The sequence below is a fragment of the Ctenopharyngodon idella genome, chromosome 2 (assembly GCF_019924925.1).
Source record: "Ctenopharyngodon idella isolate HZGC_01 chromosome 2, HZGC01, whole genome shotgun sequence".
NCBI lineage: Eukaryota > Metazoa > Chordata > Actinopteri > Cypriniformes > Xenocyprididae > Ctenopharyngodon > Ctenopharyngodon idella.
Genome location: NC_067221.1, coordinates 6649729 through 6671917, shown reverse-complemented (window position 1 = coordinate 6671917; position 22189 = coordinate 6649729). Strand labels below are relative to the sequence as shown.

Genomic DNA, 22189 nt, shown 5'->3' with positions numbered 1-22189 from the left:
TAAAAAGGTATAATTAAGAGATTTTGGTTTTTAATGAGATCTGTTTTACAGCCTGAGCATGTGAAATTATATATTTACCCTTAATTTCCCTTAAACAGTTACTTTAAAAGCACAAGTTTTAAAAATCAGCCAAACAGAATCAGCCATAATCCAAGTAACTTGTGTAGTTGCAGAGATGAATTTGAACGTTTTCAGCACTTCCTCTTTGTAGGCCGTTTTAAAAACAGGAAGCTTGCGTGTTAGGAAAGAACAATTGTTTCGCCGATGTCTAGTAATCACATGGTGTTAAACTTTATTCAGCGTCGAAATCTCTAAGTTTTGCATCTGGGACTCCAGATCATGGCTGACACTTTGGAGAATAACTCCGAATGCCCTTCATCATCTGCCGCGAAAGAAGCTCCAGCAGGGGGTCTGAGCATGCTGGAGAGCTCGATGCAGGAGAACCGGGAAGATGGCCAGGTTATGTTTGAAGACTCTGTGTTTGCTGGTTATCTGCAGGAAGGACTGCACAGTCTTCGGCTGGAGGACAGTTTAACAGACGTCAGTCTCCATGTACAGGGCCAGAGCTTCCATTGCCATCGCGTGGTCCTTGCTGCAGCCAGTCATTATTTCAGGTACATTGTTCACTTGATGTGATGTACAGAGAAATGAGTTTCCTTGTTAAAAAATAGAGAACTGTGTTTATACTTTAGGTATAGATTATTAGATTTCGTTACACTTTATTTTAAAGTGACCTAGTTACATTGTACGTACTCTCCAGTAAGTACTGAGTAATATTACTTAAAGGGACAGTTCACCCAAAAATGAAAATTCTGTCATCATTTACTCACCCTCAAGTTGTTCCAAATCTGTATGAATTTCTTTGTTCTGCTGAACACAAAGGAAGATATTTGGAAGAATGTCAGTAACCAAGCAGATTTTGACCCCCCATTTACTATTATAGTAGGGAAAATAAATGGTAGTCAATGGGGGGCGAGGTCTGTTTGGTTACTGACATTCTTCCAAATATCCTCCTTTGTGTTCAGCAGAACAAAGAAATTCATACAAGTTTGGAACAACTTGAGGGTGAGTAAATGACAGAATTTTCATTTTTGGGTAAACTATCCCTTTAACTACATGTACTTGCTATAGGGTTAGGGTTTGGGGTTACACTTTATTACAGTGTAATTATACATTTAAGTACTGAGTAATAACAATTAACTGCATGTACTTACTATAGGTTTATGGGTTGGGGTGAGGGTTTGGTTTAGGGCTAATTGCATGTAATTGTGCATATTTTATAGTTATTACTACAGTAACTACATGTAACGTGTAACAATGACACTGTAAAATAAAGTGTTACCGGGTTTGGTTTAGGGTTAGTTACTTGTAATTATGCATAATTTACCTTTAGTACTATAATAAGTTCATGTAACGGTCACCTTAAAATTAAGTGTTCCCTTAAATTAGTCTACATTTTTGGTTACACTTTATTTTAGTCATTGTTACATATGTAGTTACTTTAGTAATAACTATAAATTATACATAACTAACCCTAAACCAAACCCTAACCCTACAGTAAGTACTAAATGTATAATTACAGTGTAACAAAGGCACCTTAAAATAAAGTGTAACCGAATTTTTATACTATTTGTTTTTATATTTTACAGAGCAATGTTTTGTAATGACTTGAGAGAAAAACATGAAGAAAATGTAAACCTTAAAGGCCTCGATGCTGACACCATGAGAATCCTGTTAGAATACACTTACACCAGCAAAGTCACCATTACCAAGGACAATGTTCAGAAAATGCTTGAGGCAGCCAGCCTTTTTCAGGTTTGTACTAACAAACATATTTCCCATATGAACACTAACAGGACTTCTATATGGTTCTATAATAGCCTATATGTAACACGGTCATGACAGATTTATGTTTCGTGTGTTTGAGCTGGGTGTACGTGACATTTATTTTACTTCCCCAGTGCAACTTTGTGGTATTATGTTGGGTTTTTTGTTGTTGTTGTTGTTGGAGGAGAAGACATCAAAAGCATCAAAAGTACCGAGCATAACAGGGAAGTGAAAATGAGGATATTTTCCATTGCACTCAGTTTTAGTAGTCACATCTGGGTTTAGGTAGCTGGGTGGAGTCATGTGTTTGCTAAATATAGTTGATGTAGCTTTTACATCGTAAACTATTTACATAAACTTAAGTATAATAAAATTGCTGCCAAGTCCAAATTTGTTATCAAGCTATTTCAGGTTATTAAAAAAAATAAAAGCATAAAATTAATGTAAAAAGTAAAGTTTTCTTTATATAGCACCTTTTAAAACAATGTTTACAAAGTGCTTTACAGAAGATATATACTGTATAAGTGCATTACTGTTCAAAAGTTTGAGGTTTGTAAGATATTTTAATGGTTAATGGTTAATTTTTGATCAAAATACAGTAAAAACAGTAATATTGTAATACTCCAGTCTTCAGTGTCACATGATCCTTCAGAAATCATTCTAATATGTTGATTTGGTGCTCAAGAAACATTTCTTATTCTCTTATTTCTTCATTTCTTATTATCAGTTTCCGCGTATAGTGGACGCCTGTGCCAGTTACTTAGCCGAAGCCCTATACCCGGAAAACTGTGTGGGCATCCTTCATCTAGCTGACGTCCACTCGTTGGAGTCTTTGAAAGTCCAAGTCCACACCTACATTATCCAAAACTTCTCTCAAGTAGTGGAGCATGATGAGATCCTGGAGCTTCCTGTCGATGTGCTGGTCAGTCTGCTTCAGCATGATGAGTTGGGGGTAACGGAGGAGGAACAGGTGTTTGACGTGGTTATACGTTGGGTCAGGGCTCGAGAGGATGAAAGGCTGGCTCTGCTGCCGCGTGTTCTCGCACACGTACGACTGCCCTTGTTGGACCCGTGGTACTTTGTAGAAAGGGTGGAAGGAGACCCGCTGATCCGCCAGTGTGCCGAGGTGTTCCCACTGCTGCAGGAGGCCCGGGTTTATCACCTCTCAGGGAAAGAGGTCAGTTTTTCAAAGGTGACCTTTCTTATGAATGCTGAAGTGATCACAAGATCATTCAAATAGGAAGTTCATTCAAATAGGAAGTGAAATCCAAGTTTTGGAATTATAACAGTGCGTCACAATGACATGGCAAGGCTTTTTGGAGGAAGTGCATTTCATAAGTGGGTTTTGTCCTTGAAGATTAGGAATATTAGGGCAAACTTCCCAATTTGATTTGATTACCAAGCTCTTGATTTGATTCTGACTTCAATCAATTTGGGCATATTTATGTTTTGGTCATTTTAGACTGAAAACACTTGTAAAATATGACTTATTCTCAATAACAAAGGTACACTCAAAAAAATTTTAAGCCTTTTTTTACGATTTACAAATTTCAGTTGTATAGTAAAATTCCATCAAAATGAATTGAATAATCCTTACATATTATTTGTATTATGGTCATATTTTTAGTTTATGTGATTCATATTCAGAAATTTAAACATATTATTTTTATTTTTTTAATTTGTGAATACGAATCACATAAACTGAAATTGTACATTCCTGTGTTCCATTAAGATTTATTCAAAATGTTTTATTAAGCTCTAGATTTTTTTTGAACTTCTTAATTTCTTAATCCATAATATAATTCTTAAACTATAATACTTGTGGTGAAAGTTAATACACAGAAAAAAAATGTGTTTGTCGTGGTAATCTTTAATCAAAATCTGAAAATTTGCTTCCGCTCTGGAGTGGCGTTCCTTTTCTGATGACGTCAGTTTGACGGTGTCATGACATATCAGGTCCTCCCTAGAAATCGGGTCTCCACAAACTACTACGTATAAGTATATACGAATGATATTAATTTAAAATACATATAGCTTACTATATAATGTTGGGGAATTTTACAGTTAAAGACCCAAAAGACCAGATATGATGAATGAAGACCCAGAGTCAGAGTTTAAAAATATAATAAATTGAAGAAAATTTTACTGAAGAATAGTTTGCCGTTTCATCAGCAGAAGCCAGCTTCAAGTCTCAAAAGGAGTTCGTAGGCCGCTCGCGTACATTCACATTTACACAGCAATTATACTCTAACAGAGTCCACTAACTACGTCATTACTTCAGGTTGAATGATTCTGATTGGCTAAGAAAAATAGACAAAATTAGTAATCTTCCACACATGGACAGATAGTCAGAAGCATATCCCCATCCATCACGATGCTGACAATCGGTCCCTGAACTTAAGCACAGGATGACCTGTTAAGTCGTGAAAAGGCATCTGCAGGTCTCAAGCAGAGTGCCAGTTGTCATCAGTACCAAAACAGGACCTGCACAGAACACTTAGCGCACATACAAAGATACACATGATTCGCAACTTCTTCAAGGCTGAAGTCGGCCCAGGCTTCAACTATAACAGGAAAGATTCCCAAAACATACAGATAAGTTGTACTTTTCTCTCAGTGAGAGAAACACACAATACTCATTATTATTCTCTAGTGAAGATGACAAGGAAAATAAATGCTTTAACATACGTTGAAGAAGTCATTCAAATAATTTAACATTTAGAAAGATACATGTTGTATAACTTAAAAGATATATATTGAAGCGGCAGTGGATTCCAGAATCCACCCCCTTCATATCATGCATAAGAAAACAAATTAGTGCACAAATTGAACATAACACTGGATTACCTGTTAATTAATAAATAAAAATATAATAATAGCCTAAGTGAATAATCGAACATCATTAATTTTATTCATAACTGAAATATTTGGACATTTAACACTTAATTTAACACAGAATTACATTAAACAATGACATTTCCTCTCTCAAGATCCATTAATGTACTAAAAACATATTTAAATCAGTTCATGTGAGTACAATATTAATATTATAAAGCGACGAGAATATTTTTGGTGCGGCAAAAAAACAAAATAACGACTTATATAGTGATGGCCGATTTCAAAACACTGCTTCAGGAAGCTTCGGAGCGTTATGAATCTTTTGTGTCGAATCATGATTCGGATCGCGTGTCAAACTGCTGAAATCACGTGACTTTGGAGCTCCGAACCGATGATTCGACACAAAAGATTCATAACGCTCCGAAGCTTCCTGAAGCAGTGTTTTGAAATCGGCCATCACTATATAAGTCGTTATTTTGTTGTTTTTGGCGCACCAAAAATATTCTCGTCGCTTTATATTAATATTATCATCCTGTGTTAAATCCTCTTGGTTTATAGGTGATCTCAGAGCGCACCAAACCAAGAGTGCGGGAGTTCCAGTCTGAGGTGTTTATGATCATCGGAGGATGCACAAAGGAAGAGAAGTTTGTATCTGAAGTGACCTGTCTGGACCCACTACGCAGGAGCCGCTTAGAGGTCGCAAAACTACCAAACACGGAGATGGAGTCTGAGAATGAAAATAAGAAGTGGGTGGAGTTTGCGTGTGTCACTTTCAGAAATGAAGTCTATATATCGGGTGAGCATCAGTATAGGCTATGTGATAAAGTAGTTTGCTTATTAGCATGGAAGCTGATGTGCAAGAAAATTTATAAAACATTAATTATTGTAAACTTAAAACAGGTGGCAAGGAAACACTGCATGATGTGTGGAAGTATAATGCATCGCTGAACAAATGGATCCAGATAGAGTTCCTCAGCACAGGACGCTGGAGACACAAGATGGCAGTTGTTGGAGGAAAGGTGTATGTTTTGGGTGGCTTTGATGGAACGCAGAGATTGAACAGTGTTGAAGCTTATGATCCATTTCATAACTGCTGGACAGAGGTGAGTTCTGAAGACACAACGGTAAATTTTGCAGTCCCAGAAATGTATGTGCTTATAATATTTATCTCAGAAAACAATATTTATCTCAAACATCCAGTATAAAACAGTCCCATTTAAAAGTCTTAGCCATTCAATACTGAATCATTGTCTGACTCATAACTTTTGAGTGGATTTATGGTGGTTAAAAGATTAGTTCACCCCAAAATGAAAATGATGTAATTTATTACTCACCCTCATGCCGTTCCACACCCGTAAGACCTTCGTTTATCTTCAGAATACAAATTAAGATATTTTTGATGAAATCCGATGGCTCAGTGAGGCCAGAAATGCCCAGAAAGCTACTAAAGACATATTTAAAACAGTTCATGTGACTACAGTGGTTCAACCTTAATGTTATGAAGTGACGAGAATACTTTTTGTGCGCCAAAAAAACAAAATAACGACTTTATTCAACAATATCTAGTGATGGCTGATTTCAAAACACTGCTTCATGAAGCTTCACAAATCTTTTGTTTCGAAACAGATGGTTCGGAGCGCGTATCAAACTGCCAAAGTCATGTGAACTATTGAAATTTCGAAACACTTACAACGTAACGAAGCCTCGTTTACTGAAATCATGTCGCTCCGAACCACTGATTCAAAATAAAAGATTTGTAAAGCTTCGAAGCTTCATGAAGCAGTGTTTTGAAATCGCCCATCACTAGATATTGTCGAATAAAGCCGCTATTTTGTTATTTTTGGCACACAAAAAGTATTCTCGTCGCTTTATAATATTAAGGTTAAACCACTGTAGTCACATGAACTGTTTTAAATATGTCTTTAGTACCTTTCTAGGCATTTGAAAGTGTTAATTGTCTTGCTGTCAATGGAGGCCTCACTGAGCCATCGGATTTTATCAAAAATATCTTAATTTGTGTTCCGAAGATGAACGAAGGTTTTACGGGTGTGGAACGACACGACAGAATTTTCATTTTGGGCTGAACTAACCCTTTAATCCATATGAATTTTCATTACAATTCACACGAGTTGAGTTTTTATTTTTATGTTGAGTTTTAATTTTTTTTTTGTCCTCCTTCCAGACAGCGCCGCTCATGCTGAGTGTAAGCTCCTTCTCTGCTGCCAGCTATGACAAATGCATCTATGTGATAGGTGGAGGCCCCAATGGCAAGCTAGCCACAAACAACATGCAATGCTTTGATTCCACATCAAATAAATGGAGCTTAAAATGCCCAATGCCGACTGAGGCCAAATGCACAAATGCAGTGACGTTTAAGGACGCCATATTTGTTGTTGGTTTGTACCTTTTTTGTTCTTGATGTTAGAACTTGAATAATATCATAAACTACTCAGCAGCAATGCTCTGATGATTGAAATGTTACTTGCTCTGAAATAAAGGTGGCGCGATGAAGGCCTTGTACTCCTACAGTCCTCTTGAAGACTCCTGGACGCTAGTAATCCAGCTGGGCTGCGAGAGGGCCAGCTGTGGCATTGCTGCTTGTAATAACAAGCTCTTCATCACTGGTGGCAGAGACGACAAGAATGAGGTGATTGCTACCGTTCTTTGCTGGAACCCGGACGCAAAAAAGTTGACTGAGGAGTGCGTGCTTCCACGTGGAGTATCTCACCATGGTAGTGTGACTCTCAGGAAGTCCTACACACATATACGCAGGATAACGCCTGGAACAGCCACCGGATGACAGCAACTGCTTCAGAGACTACAATTTTACTCTAATTTGAGATGTGAAAAACATTTTCAGGCCCCATTTGATCAGACTTGAGCAGTGTAACTCTGTTACATTGATACTGAAAGTGTTCTCTTTTGACATTTGACTGCGGTTTTTACACATTTTGTCAATGCAAAGAAACGATTGCACTTTAAAAGTCAGACATTTACAGTACAGCATTTATACATGGATATTTTATACACAGATATTTATTTGGTTGAAGTTAATAACGTAGGTATCATGAACACACAATGCAATTGATTAACCTAGGTTAATTTTAATGTACTAACATTTTTCAAAAATAAAAGTTCATACATTTCTATATTGTTATTGATCTTATTGTTAAAGATACACTTATGCATGTTTAATTTTTTAATTTTTTTTTTTTTAAAATAGAACAACTCAGTCTTCTGTTAAAAGGACAGATTTTTTTTGGGGTGATATATGCCAGAATTCATTGAGTCTGTTTAAACTCCGCCCCTTTCTTACAATGGACTGCAAGCTCGCATTCAGATCTACCTCCATCCAGTTAACAAACAATAGATAGAACCAAGTTCCCAAGCTACATTTTTTCTTTTTACTATAATACTTTTCACTCAGATGTTCGTCACAATCAGGGCTTGACAACTTTTTTGCTCACCAGCCACTGTAGCTAGTGGTTTTCCAAAATTACTAACCACTCAGCATTTGCACTGGCCACAATTTTGACATTGATACCATGGGGGAAAAAACTGCCATATAGATATTTTTAACATTATCTCATAATTTGGCAGCAGGTATATTAGGCTGCTGTCACTTTAAGACCTGATGCACAGATCCATTATACTATTACACTTGCTTTTTCTTTCTCAAGTGTTTGTTTACTTAAAACATAACTGACTGTGTTTACGTGAATACTCGCCAAGATCGGCATTTTTACATTATTTTGTGTGTATTTGACTGTTTAAGCACAATAAGCAGCGAAAAAGAAGTCAATTTAGCACTGAGAGGCGGCTTTATGTGAGCGCACTTTGGGTGTGAGCACAAAATCTGCAGGAATGAGTAAAATTATGTGCAATAAGATGCCAAAATTCAAGCCCTGTAACACCAACCATATTCATTAAATGAAACAGGTAAAGGGAGGAGGGTTTGTGTGTCAACTTGCTGTCTTGAGAGATGAGGGAGAAAGCGCAGCTGTTTCTGTTCTGCGGAAAATGAGTATTAGAAGCGTTTCAGAAATTTCAGTATCGATATGTATCACTACATTGCCCTTAATTTATTTCAGATGCCTTTTTTAAAGACTACAATTGAAAAATACATATATACAAAATTCAACCCGCCAAAGTGGTTAGTGGGAACGACTGTTAAAGGGTTAGTTCAACCAAAAATGAAAATAATGTCATTTATTACTCACCCTCATGGGGTTCCACACCCGTAAGACCTTCATTAATCTTCGGAATCCAATGGCTCAGTGAGGCCTGCATAGCCAGCAATGACATTTCCTCTCTCAAGATCCATTAATGTACTAAAAACATATTTAAATCAGTTCATGTGAGTACAGTGGTTAAATATTAATACTATAAAGCGACGAGAATATTTTTGGTGAAAAAAAAACAAAATAATGATTTATAGTGATAGCCGATTTCAAAACACTGCTTCAGGAAGCTTCGGAGCGTTATGAATCAGCGGTTCGGAGCGCCAAAGTCACGTGATTTCAGCAGTTTGGCGGTTTGACACGCGATCCGAAACGCTGATTCATAACGCTCCGACGCTTCCTGAAGCAGTGTTTTGAAATTGACCATCACTATATAAGTCGTTATTTTGTTTTTTTTGGCGCACCAAAAATATTCTCGTCACTTTATAATATTAATATTGAGCCACTGTACTCACATGAACTGATTTAAATATGTTTTTAGTACATTAACGGATCTTGAGAGAGGAAATGTCGTTGCTGGCTATGAAGGCCTCACTGAGCCATCGGATTTCAACAAAAATATCTTAATGTGTGTTACGAAGATGAACAAAGGTCTTACGGGTGTGGAACGGCATGAGGGTGAGTAATTAATTACATTATTTTCATTTTGGGGTGAACTAACCCTTTAAACGGCACTGCTGAAATCTACCCGCATTTAGCGGGTGTTAATGTCAAGCCCAATTCTCTCTCGCAACTTACATCACGACTTTAACGAGAGTTAATGCCATTGCAAATTAACAATGAATAGTACATTAATAAATTAACCTAGATTATAAATGTCTAAGATAATCATACCGAATGCATTAGTTCACCCAATAATGACATTTCTGTCAATTACTCACCCTCATGTTGTTCCACACCCGTAAGACCTTCGTTCATCTTCAGAACACAAATTAAGATATTTTTGATGAAATCCAAAAGGGTTTTTTATTCCCCATAGAAAGCAACATAATTACTGTCATTTATACAGCTCTGAACCTTAATGTAGGCCTGGAGTTACCATTTTTTTCTGCTATGTGGTCAAGATATTAAATGTCAAACCAATTAATCAGGCACTGAAAACAGGTTTTTACTTTCGTGAAAAGATCCAGTAAGTGTTTTCTGCAATTATATTTCATTAGTTTGAAGTAATTGAATACAAACAACATTTCTCAGAATCTGAATGTTATAGCATTTTTATTTTGTGAAGAGAAATGAATAGAAAGTCGTCTTCTGACATCATAAAAATAAGCTTTATATGTACAGTGCACAAACACATTTGTGCATTTGAAAAATATTTAACACAGGTCTTGTCTGTTCCTTCCTGTGTGATCCCTGATAATAGGCAGATAGTCTGTTGTTCACTTTCAAGTTTACAAGTAAAACACAATACATAAAAAGGCACCACTACCTTGCTTAACTCTATATGAGTCAGTCAGAGATGCAACAACAATAATATCGAGAGAACATCCACTTCGTAACAAGGTTAACTCTGGGAAAACTTTGTGTTGAAGCAAGCATTTTTTCAACAAATATTTAGTCCTGTTGTCCAGTGCCATCACAGTTCCCTCCATTTCATTCAGCAGTGCCGGGCGGGCGCCTCATTTCCTGTGTCTGCTGTGTCCAGAATGTGACCTGCTCTGGTGTTTGCTTCGTCCGTGATCACGCGAGCGTTCGCGCTCACGCTCACGTTCGCGATGGTCCCAGTGGTGACTGGTGCCGCGGTCGTGCTTGTGTTTCACGTAGTCACGGTCACGGGCTCTTTCGCGAGAAGTGCTGCGAGTTCGGCTCCGTGATCGCCTCCTTTTGTTGCTATGCCGACTAGACTCACTCTGTCTGTCTCGATCCGTCCTGAGTTGCGTAACCGGCGAAGCTCTGCGACCTTTGTGTTGTCGTGGAGATGGGCTGTGGCTGCTGTGAGAGCTGTACGTTCCTGAGTGGCTCCTTCGACTAAGGATAAGAGAACATCATGTCAGCAACAGAAAAAGCAAGTCGGTTTTAAACATCAGCCTGGTGTACAGGTATAAAATATCACTTAATGAAGTGAAACTGCACGTTGTAACTTACTGTCGGTGTGGAGAACGAGACTGAGAGCGAGATCGCGAGCGAGACCGGCTATGGTTCTTGCCATTCTGAAACACTTTTCTCTCTTCCTTTTTCATGCTGCTATATAAGAGAAATATAAATTGTAAACAATATAGTATAGTACATCAAAACAGGGGCAGACAGCAGTGTTGTTTTTGTTAACTAAAACTATTAAAAATGGTTCAAGATTAAATAAAATAAAATATTAAATAAACTCTAAACTAACTTAAGGCAACTATCTGAAGTAAAGCAAGTACTAAAATTATTGAAATAAAGCTAAATTGTAATTATTGCTGTAATTAATCAGTTTAGGTGGTGTACTTACCCATTCAATGGGCTTTTGGCAAATAATTGTCTGTTCTCAGACTCCTTTACTAGTTTAGAGTTTGGCGATTTTTCTTCCACCTTCACTTCTCGTGGAGAAGCTGGAAAGGAAAACATTTTTAGATGCCTGGGAATTGACAAATACTTGCAGAAAGCTCAATCAGTAATGCTGGGTTCACACTGCACGATTTAAGCCCTGATTTTCACTCACTGACAGTTCTGTGGAAATTACCGACAAATGCCCGAAATCAGAGGCAAATTGGTGCTCGTTTATGTGAGTGACAATCGCGTAGTGTGTACTATCAAAGACGCGACCTGAGAGAAGCGCAGATGTGGTCGTCAATGCCCATGAAATATTTAGCATGGTAAATAATTGGACCTGTCTGTCATGCAGTGTGAAATGTGTTTTGACTGGAAATTATAATTTCCAGTCAAAACACATTCAAGGGAAATTTCGGGACCTGCAACAAAACATCAGCAAGCATGACTTCTGCAAGCAACCATTCTCTCCTTCATATTATTCTTTTTCAGTGCAAATCACCACACAGACAACATGAGTCACAAGCTTCTTGCGTGCATCATTTTAACGAAGATATCTAGTCTTGCGCAAAAACTCCTGTCTCGCGTGTGATTTTACGTTATTTCCTCTAGCACTTCTCTTCTTTCTTGTTTGGTTGTGAAACATATTTTGTAGACCAGACAGAGTCGTCTGCGATTCTTGCTGTGTAATGTGTGACCCCTTGTTGTCGATCTGTTGTGTAATGTACACACATCAGCAACTAAATGGTACCCCAGACAGTCGTGTAGTGTGAGAAGAACAGCGTTCCAAAGACTTTGAAAATCATGCAGTGTGTAAGAAAAAGCAAACCAAAACACAAACTTACAGGGTTTTGATGCTGGGGAAAATCCACCAAAGGCAGCGAGAGCTGGTGTGACACTAGGATTCTGTCCTTTGGCTTTTAGTCTAGCCTCCTCCAGGGCCACCTTCCTCTTTTCCACCTGTTTTTCAAGCTGTTCACTGTTAGGCTGAAAGATGGCTAGAGTATTAACAACAGCATCTAAGTAAAATGTAAGTAGTTTATTTAGCAGATAGCCAAAGTAATGCAAATCTGTAAGTTTATTAAATTTAAGTTACCTTTTCCCTAGAATAAAGCTTCATCGTGCTAATACATATTTCTTTGATGCTCTCCTTGGTAGCCCCAAAAAGAAGATACCAGTGTGGTTTGGAAGGAAGGGGAAACTGCGGAAATACAAAAACATGTAATGAATGAAGATGGATAAATAAATCCAAGGATGTAAACATGTAATGAAATAGAATAATAAATCCAAGGCCCATACCTGTAGCACTCGAGCAGCGAGGTAAATGCAGGCACACGCAATGGTCTCAGGTTCAAACCGCACAAACGCATTGGTTCTGAGGGCATCATTCATATAGTTCCTGCAAAACATGAAGAAACACCTACAACACCTGCCATGCTCTCTCTCTCGCTCTCTCATATGGCTTATTATGGAGACTCTTAACTTCATGTCCTTTCCCTCACTTTTTTTTTTTAAAATGTAGCCAATAGTGTAATCTTAAATTTGAGTAATAAATCATCTCAAATCACAAAACTGAAGCAACATGCTAAAACATGTGCATGTTTGGCGAAATCGAAACTTTTCAAACCCCATATCAAAAAAGATGTGAGGAGAGGCAATATCAGGGGACAACTTACTGTGACAATTCACATGAACAAAATTCATATGAAAAAAAAAAAAAAAAAGTAACATACCATTTCAAAAAATCATTTGGATTTAGAGAGCAAAAAGTGCACAACTATCTACTAGCACTTGAGCTCTGGGGGAGAAAAAAAAAGGAAAAAAAAAAAGCAAATCCTGGACCCCCCAGCAAAGCCAACCTCCGCTGAGAGCTCTCACTGGATTGGCTGGCAGCCTCGAAAAGGCCAGCCAATGAGGTGGGAGGGGTTCCTGGGTCTTGTGCCTGAGGAGTTCGGGTGTTTTCTGTGACACTTACCACCATGGGCTACCCTTTAATCAAAGAGTAGAGAAAGGACAAAGTTAAACAGAGCTCTCCATAAGCCAGAACCTCAAAGATGTGCAACAAGTCAATAATGCATGACCTACTGAATAATCCTGCATTTTTTTTACAAAAAAACAAAAACAAAGGGGGGATGCCAGAATAATGTGAACCTATCTTACCTTTAGGTATACCAAGCTACAATGCAATTCATACTTTAAAATGCAGTGTTTCCACTAAGTCCTGTTGATGCCTAAGTAGCAAGCTCTTTCACAAGTTCAAGCTCTTATCAGCAAATTATGACAGCTACTAGTGGAAACACAGCACGAGTCCAACCATAAACCTGATCCAATGTCTCCTCTATAAGGGGAAAAAATTCCAAGTCATAATTTGAAGGGCATTTTCATGAGCTCCAAAGACAAAATCACACTTACCATGCAGTTTGAACCAGCATCTGATTCTTCTCACATTCAAGCACTTGTAGGAACATGACAATAATCTGAAATAGTTGAAAATGTAAAATTAATTGATTGGACACTATCAGGATTTCCATAAAAAAAATTGATAATAGCAGTATAACCAGAGCCTAAAATTAACACTCGCCAAAAGCCAAATGAGAGTAAAAACTAGAGTTGGTGAGTATGTGAAACCTTGTCGCTCGCCATTTGGCCGATAACATTTTTATTCTAACAATGAATGAACAATGATCGGGACAGTTGACGGACCAGTGCTGAAATTTCACGAAAGTTTAAGCCTGGAAAATTTAAATAAAGAACACACAAAAGGGAGCTCACGTGCGCTGTGGGGAAAATTTAGTATCCCAGAAAGCCGCGTCTCTCGGACAGCGCGTGAATACTAAACCGAGCTCTCTTTCGCATCTTCTCGCACTTAAGCAGACAAATTCACACAAAACTGTTACAAAATAGCAAGTATCCAAGTAAACAGAGAGTTATGTCTTAAATGAACGTAAACAGTTACGCATATGTACATTATCAGTATATTAGATCCGTGCATTCACTCTTAAAGTGACAGCAGCCTAAAATTCCTGCTGCTGTCTGTTTTTAATGTTATCAAACAACAAAGGACTAACTGCTCTTGACTGAATAATTTTTGTAACTTTAAATCAGGATTAATTAATAAGGATGTTTAGACAGTGAAGACTATGAAGTGTTATTTTACATTTGCTTACTTTATTAAATTTCTGTTAGGCCTGGGCGATAAAACGGTATCAATATTTAATGACGGTTTTGCTTTGTTTTAAAATTATGTTGTTTGCCTTAATTAAAAATGCTTTGGTTAAATTCAAGCTTTTCTTTTTCTGCCATTTTTTTTCAATAATTATTGATACCGATCAATATGAAACATTATATCGTGATAATTTTTTTAGCTGTATCACCCAGCCCTAATTTCTGTACCTGAAAACTACTGTCAGACCTACCTGAAAAACCTGAAAATCATTGTTTATTTCATTTGTTTCTTTGTTATATTGTATATATTTATGCTTTTGCTTGTAATTAGATTATTTGTTCTTATTTTATTACTGTTTTAGCTGTGGTATCGAAATTGGAAAAGAGAATTGTGAATTTTCACTGTTATCTAAAATGTTGGTGTCAGAAATGCCTGTTTTTTGCAAAAACAGTTTCATGGCCGGTAAAAAATATTTATAGTCGGTACATTTTCTTAAGTCACCGGCCATTGGTAGGTGTGGCAAAAAGTTAGTTTTAGGCTCTGAGTATAACTGAAAATTTAAAAAAAAAAAAAAACACCTTGTGTGGATGTTTGACGTGAACACAGAAGCCCAACTCCTTAAGGACACGGCGCTCCGCTTTGATCACTTGATTCTTGGTGTTAATGTAATTTTGATCAAGAACAAGAGGGGTGCTCCTGGTATAACAAAAAGAAAACATTCACATTGCTATTAGAAAGACTACATTTTGTATGGCATCTACATACTTTGCTTTATTTCATATTCTCTTTGTAGATTATGCTTGCTTAATTTCTCTAATTCAAGCAGTAAAAATTAAACATCTTCAAAATGGTTTCTAATAAAAAGATAATCATTTAATGTTGTACAATCCAATTATTAACAAGTAATTGAAGGAAATGAAATGACAGCTTTTAGATTTCACGGTAAATAAAAGTTACACATCTAAAACAACTATCAAAATCAATTCTCGAAATACTTAGCTTAACTAATAATAAAAACACAGGATCGACTTACTTTTTGCCTTTTCCTTGTTTCAAGTGATGGAAAACGTTGATCACATCCCTCACTCGTCTAGGCGATTCCTCAATCTTTGACGCCAAGTTCACACAGGCCATGGCAACAATCTGTTTTAAAGTGAAAACAGCATTAACATTAATTATTTTCATGATTTGTGTGGAGTCAGTTTATACATTTCGTATGTTTGACTTGCCTCAAAGCTGTGTTTGATGAAGGACTTCGAGTAAAAGAATCGTTGAAAAAGGACTTGTCCTGTCGCCATCGCCACCTAATCAAAATACAAAATACATTAAAATGACATTCATGCCACTTTACTTACAGGAAAGCAACACTTTAAGTAGAATTAGTTTTAAATTACAACCTAAAATACATTGCGGGGCTTCCGCTGGTATGATCTAAAGGACTCGCTGGCAGACAAAAGGCCGCCCGGTTTCAATGTGCCGGTTACGGCTAGCTAGCCGCGCTAAGCTAGCATCGTCCTACACCTTTAGGTCATTAGGAATTTATCTAACGAATTAATTAATATAAAACATAGTTAGACAGTAACCTGTGGCAGACGCAGAAGAATCCCGGCAGACTGGATGAGTTCGCAGCCCAAAATCCGCAGGTCTGTCTCAGTCTCATGATCGAGGCCATCCAGCATGGACGGGGTCGTGGATAATCTTTCCTCGGGTATTATCGAGTTATCGATGGCCAGAAACACCTCCGAATATACTTTATCGCCGATAAGTATGCCTTGGCTGTTTGGTGGAGTGTTCAAATGAGGAGATAAAACGCCCAGAGACATTTTGATGGAGTAAATCGGTATAACAAAACGTAAACCTTTCGTCTGCCAGGCGGAAATGGCAACGTTTCGTAATTGACGCAATACATCGACGGAAGTGACGTCAATGGTGCCGTTGGCACTGTGAAATCCCCTAGAATACCGCGATATTATGTTAGTGCGCCGTGTGGAGGACATGTTCTCACAATGATGGTTGATTATATAATTATAATAAAATATTTTTAATATATAAAAACAATATAAGTCTATGATATGTCATCGTGTGTAATAACTAAAGGAAATGTTAAACAACTTTATACCACTAGATAGATAGATAGACAGACAGATACATACATACATATTATATACATAGACACATACATAGATAGATGACTGAACACAAAGTGCATGACTGGATTTCATGCTCTGGCACTCTGTGCACCAGGTTCCCACAGGGATGTGCTATAATCCACGACTGTTGCCAAGTACCAAAGTAATCACATCATCACATTTGAGACCTCCGCCACAGTGAGGGGGCTCATCACAGAAAATGATGAGACAGCTTACAGAGGGGATGTGATATGCTTGACACCTGGTCAAGAAGACATAAAAAAGATGGTTGTTGACTTCTTCATAGGGTGGAATTAGCTAATGTACCCATGAGAAAGAAAATCTGATCTCTGGTGGGACTTTAATACCTATTTTCTTCAACAGTGCAATAATAGTCCTCTTTACATATGCATTGGCACATATTCTGTTTTTTCATTCTGTTTCTGTTTTCGAGCTGGTTTGGTACTATGTGAACAGAAAGCTGTGATTCCACTTTAATGTCTTCATTAAGAAATGTTCTGGTTATTATATTTGGATAGATTTGCTAAAAGGGTAAGGGATCGCTTTGGTATTTACTGTGCACTATGCAGGCAGGAAGTAGGAGAGATGCCAGCTGTTATTGATACTCATTTTGACCTCATTGCGTTTATCCGCCTGCCCCTCTCATCTCCCAAATAAAACCCTTATGTGTCTAAAAACAACTGAAGTAAACAAGACATTAAGTTGAGCCACATTTGATTTTTTTCCAAAACACCACTAATTTCGATGAACAAATATTTTGTAAAAGATGGATTGAATCCAATTTGATCTCTTGGACTTATTACAGCACTTTTTTCATAAATCTACTATTAAATAGTTCAGAGATAGTAATATTTTTTTATAGAGAAGTTGTGCAAAATCCTATTTTCTCAATCCAACTGAAAATAACATTTTGATGTCACTGCCAGCAAACAGTGTGTTTTCAGTTTTTTTTTTCCCCCCTGTGGTTGTTTTTGCGAAATGCATGTCCCAAGTTACTGAGAGAAACAGTAAACAAAGCCTACTGTAGACAAAATATCCTGTCGATGCAGTAGCAGCTCAAATATATTCTGTGAAACATATGCTTAACATCTTCTTCTATGAATTAAAATGTCATTAAATGCCTATTAACAATTCTGAGATTGCAAATATAAAAGGCAGAATAAAGTTGCCGGCATATAGCTTCACTGTTTATCTCATGAGGTTTGCAAATGTGAAGTTTCTGTGCATGTCAATAAGACATGTAAATAACACCTTGCACACACAGTGCTTTTTCTGTTGTATAAAAGGGTACACTATATGCTCAAGAGAGAGCTCCCCTTTGCAGTTTGATTCATGTTTGTAACTGTGTTATGGCTTTCATTTCAAAATACAGACAATTAGCTCAGTTGGACAGCCTTTTAAATTACCTTGCATGTCAGCCATGCAAGTGCAAAGCGTCATATTCTCTCATACATACAATGTATTACTGGCAGCAGAGTAGCACTGAATAAACCGAATGTCCCAGGGGAGGAACATCTTGCAGCTTCTTTTTGCATAAATCACTCACTGAGACATTTTAATCAGGTAATTATTCATCCTTTCTGTCAGTGACTGGGGAATTCATAATGTATTCCAGATCTGCTGGCTTGAATGGCACTACTGGGATCTGGTTAGAGAGCTGAAGTGTTTCACCTCACAGGTTCAGAGGGGCAAACACTGGATCTTTCCTTGCTGAAAAATCCAGCTAAAACCAGCCTAAGACATAGCTGGTTTTTGAGGGGTTTTGGTTAGCTGGGAGGCTGGGAGACTAGCTTAAACCAGCTGAACACCAGCTAACCCATGGGCTGGGAGACCAGCTTGACCAGTTACTTCCAGCTTAAACTAGCTAAGACCAGCCAACCAGCTTAGGTTGGTTTTAGCTGGATTTTTCAGCAGGGTTGCTAGGGGTGTATTTGCAATTTAATACTACTATATCTGTCTATCATCTAACATAAATAATAAAATGAAAAATTGATGTTTAAAACCAAAAATGAATTCCCTATGAGTCACATTGCAGGAGATTCATCGACCCAGGAGGTACAAGACATTCCTGAGTGAATCAAATATCTAAAACCTAAAGTCCACAGGAAGGAAATGTCATTAACAGTACTGCACAGTTACAACTGAACAATGCACCGCTTTATGAGGCAGTTTTGAAGTAGCCTCCCGAGATTGGAGAAAAAGTGCAACTCGACATAGGCAACCGGGTGACATAAATCAGCATGTTTCTGTGTCTGACTTCATGGCGAACATGTTCCTTTCACCTGAGGAATGCTCATGAATGCTTTTGTTCTCGGAAGTCTCTGCCCACCTTTACCTCGCGCAGATTTGATTGGCTGCTTGAATGCCAGTAAGAACTGACTGTGTTCCTTTCAGAAAGCAAAGCCAGCTATATTTTCTTAACATGCTAATGATTTGCCGAAGCCTGTGGCTGTGACATACAGCAGGACCAAAGAGACCTGGCAGCTGACGGCAAACATACAAACTGATGTTGTTTGAAACATTCTCAACCTCTCACCTCTCTCCTCAACGCTGTTCTAGGCCTGAGGTCATTTTCCATTCTCTAATGTGTGTCAGTGGAGGGAAGCAAAGGTGGGGTTTTTTATTCAAGTGTAAATCTGGTATACACTACAGGTGCCTATATGAGTAGACCTGGTCTACACACCAGCTGCATTGCTTTATTGAGACTCAGTGTCATAGGACACCTGCAGAAAGTTCAGTTCCTGTATACCTCATAATCTGAAACCCATTTATAGAAACAGGGCAGATCTGGTGTTGCCTGGTTCACGCTGGGTCTAATTCCCACCTCACCCCCCAGAAGGCCCAGAAGTGTAAATATTTCCATCTCCACATGTTCTCAATTTTGTTCTGACTGAGACTGCTCTGTTTTGTGAACTGATTGCTTAACTATAAGTATAGAACAAAATCACACGTGGTCACTGATTTCTGTTTCTATGTAACTCGTTATAGTATGTGGTATGTCTGTAAAAATCCCCACAAACAAACAGAATGAAATGAAACTCCACTACTGCTCCGCCAGCAGATGATAAATCACCAAGGGAGTGATTTCATAAATGTTCAGTTAATGAAGGCTTCTCAGAATTTCTGTCTTTTGGAATTTTTTTATACTGTTGTCTAACTGTAAAGCTGCAAAGATATAGCCGCCCATCTTTTATTCACTCCTTGAGGTTTTGAGGAATTACAATAGTGGGCCAAGTACAACAACTGAGGACATTGTGTATATAATATGGAAGCTAAAAGAGCTAAAAAGATTTAAAATTGTAAAACTAGACAATGTTCAAACAGAATATCATTTAAAAAAGGGAACAAAATAAAGTTGTCATATTCGTAATGCCTTCTGAATTTTGACTGCTAGTTTAACAATAGTAATACCTGTACTGCAACTTGTATGGAAATACAATGAGGACATCAATATATACATTTAGGAAATTACTCCTTTTTTTGTGTAAATTTCCAAGCTTATTGTAGACTATTCATGCTATTCAGGCCCGTCGCCAAGGGGGGCATTAGGGGAAAGTGCCCCCCCATGTGACACAAAGTGCCCCCTAATCGTATGGTCATTCAGCACACTTACGATTGAGAGCAAACACCTTATTTCTGTGGATTTGGCCATTCACGTATTCCATAACGAAATGTCTTCAGCAGCATTTAGCTCACAGGAACACTATCTCTACAATAACACATTATCTTCAGAAATATGAATTAGAAATTAGGCAGAGTGTTGTAAGGCTGGGTAAGTCTTATCTTCCCCTGGCCACGGACTTGAGACTAGTGTGAAATTTTCTCACTCAAACCACTGCCTACCTGCTGCTGCTTCTGATTATGTTTAGAGGGAAACGCTGCACAAAACTACTGGTCTAGGATCAGTTTTCATCATAATATTAGCATATTGGCAAAACATACGATCCAGTGCGTATCTGTGTTTGCGCTCTAAAGAATATCAAGGCTTTGCGAGGTGTTTTTGCAGCATTGAGCAATGTAGCCAATCACAAACATATCTGTTGATTTCTTGAACGCAGTGACCAATCAGAGGGGTTTTGAGCGGTGAGTAGATTAGATTCTGAGTTCTGAATAAGATTTATGAATAAGAGATTCATCGTGCAGTCAGTTTAATTTATTGTTACACAACTTCTTGAGATCACGATGAACTAAGATGAGTGAGATTTTTAGTGATTATAAAGGGAGCGCCCTTGGCGCGCTTTCTGCCAAATCTCAGCTAATTTGTTAAAATTAACAGTGGTTGTGAACGTAGATGCTTTATTAACAAATAATTTTTCAGCAGTGTTTATGTTGGGATATGTAGTTGCAGTGGCAAGTAACATAACTATTTCAAGGAAATCTATTTAAATGTGTTTTTAAATGGAAATCACATCTCGAGTTGGTTCACCCTCCGCCCTATGATCAGAAAATTCATAGTTAACACATTATTACACAAAACAGAACTTGAAACATAATTAAGCTATATTCATAAATGACTAGTATCACTTGGAGACCCGCCGCCTTCAGCTATGTTAATGGTGAGTATACTCAGAGTATTTGTGCCACATCAATATGCTACAGATGTAGGCTACATATTTTTATAGCTATTTGGTATGTATCGTTTTTATTATTGTGTTGTTCAAGGAATTAAAAAGCTTTTGTGCCTTGTGTTTGCAAAGTATAGGCATAATGCAAACGGGTTTAGTTTTTAGTGTATTTTGGTCTAATTAGGATGGACTATCTTGTGTTTTGGTGTTAATACAGAACTTCTATTTCATTTATAATAAATAATGTTCAAAGTCACCATAATAAAACTGTAGAAATGATTCATATCATAATCTCAAACAGTATATTATTCAATTTGGGTGCCAAAGAGTTTTTTTTTTTTTTTTTTTTTTTAAAGTGTGCCAAAGTACTTATAATGTATAGTAATATACAAGAACAAGTTGCACTTTTGGAGAAAAGATCTAAGAACAGATAGTAAAAGATTGTGAACGGTGATACTGTTTAACCCATGCATGTGCACAGCACAAGAGCAGAAAACACTAAATCAGTCTACAATTCAACAACGCTATTTCTGTCACTTTCGTAAAAGCTTGTTGGAAACTAAAGACACTCCCAGACAATGAGTATTTCACAGATGTTCGTCCCCTCAGTAAATTATTTGGTGTGTTTCTAAAACATTCTCTCTGCTCATAAGCAGTGGGTGGAGCATTAAAACTGCTCTGGTTTGATTTATCTGACAAAAATATTTCTGCTGCAAAAGACTTAAACTTCAGGTGTTCAGCCTATTCTTTCAAAATGTAATGAGGTTACGCATGTTCCTTCTGTAGTATGAAAGCTGACAACCAGATTGATGATATTACTTCATTGTTTTGTATTGTATTTATTACGTTATTTGTGTTATTAGCAGTTTGGCCTAAGGGTCTAAATAGCCATAACAAACTCAATCATTCTTTGTTTATCCTGCACCTCTCTGAAGA

At 37.6% G+C, this 22189-nt stretch overlaps 2 protein-coding genes across 9 annotated transcripts; one reads left to right on the top strand and one right to left on the bottom strand.

The window, feature by feature from the left end:
- The first annotated feature begins 175 nt into the window (after nt 1-175).
- Nucleotides 176-7814, top strand: klhl6 (kelch-like family member 6). 3 transcript variants are annotated; one of them, XM_051873035.1, is made up of 7 exons: nt 176-614; nt 1650-1815; nt 2555-3019; nt 5224-5461; nt 5566-5768; nt 6848-7061; nt 7164-7814. In XM_051873035.1, exons 1-7 carry the CDS (start codon nt 340-342, stop codon nt 7463-7465), a joined length of 1863 nt encoding a protein of 620 aa, XP_051728995.1. In that variant the 5' UTR covers nt 176-339; the 3' UTR covers nt 7466-7814. The 3 variants fall into 3 exon arrangements, with proteins under 3 accessions (XP_051728995.1, XP_051729001.1, XP_051729010.1); XM_051873041.1 differs by having other exon boundaries at nt 183-614; nt 2555-3004; XM_051873050.1 differs by lacking the exon at nt 176-614 and adding an exon at nt 958-1065.
- A 2290-nt stretch (nt 7815-10104) lies between these two features.
- ccnl1b (cyclin L1b) lies at nt 10105-16465 on the bottom strand. Of its 6 annotated transcripts, none has more exons than XM_051867699.1 (11): nt 16122-16457; nt 15768-15842; nt 15572-15681; nt 15117-15234; nt 13785-13849; nt 12672-12771; nt 12469-12573; nt 12218-12359; nt 11335-11434; nt 10992-11087; nt 10105-10874 (listed from the first exon to the last, which is right to left on the bottom strand). In XM_051867699.1, exons 1-11 carry the CDS (start codon nt 16359-16361, stop codon nt 10526-10528), a joined length of 1500 nt encoding a protein of 499 aa, XP_051723659.1. In that variant the 5' UTR covers nt 16362-16457; the 3' UTR covers nt 10105-10525. The 6 variants fall into 6 exon arrangements, 3 of the variants coding, with proteins under 3 accessions (XP_051723659.1, XP_051723647.1, XP_051723671.1); XM_051867687.1 differs by having other exon boundaries at nt 10992-11090; nt 16122-16455; XR_007925876.1 differs by lacking the exons at nt 10105-10874; nt 10992-11087; nt 11335-11434 and adding an exon at nt 13348-13361 and having other exon boundaries at nt 12315-12359; nt 16122-16464.
- Nucleotides 16466-22189: the final 5724 nt, after the last annotated feature.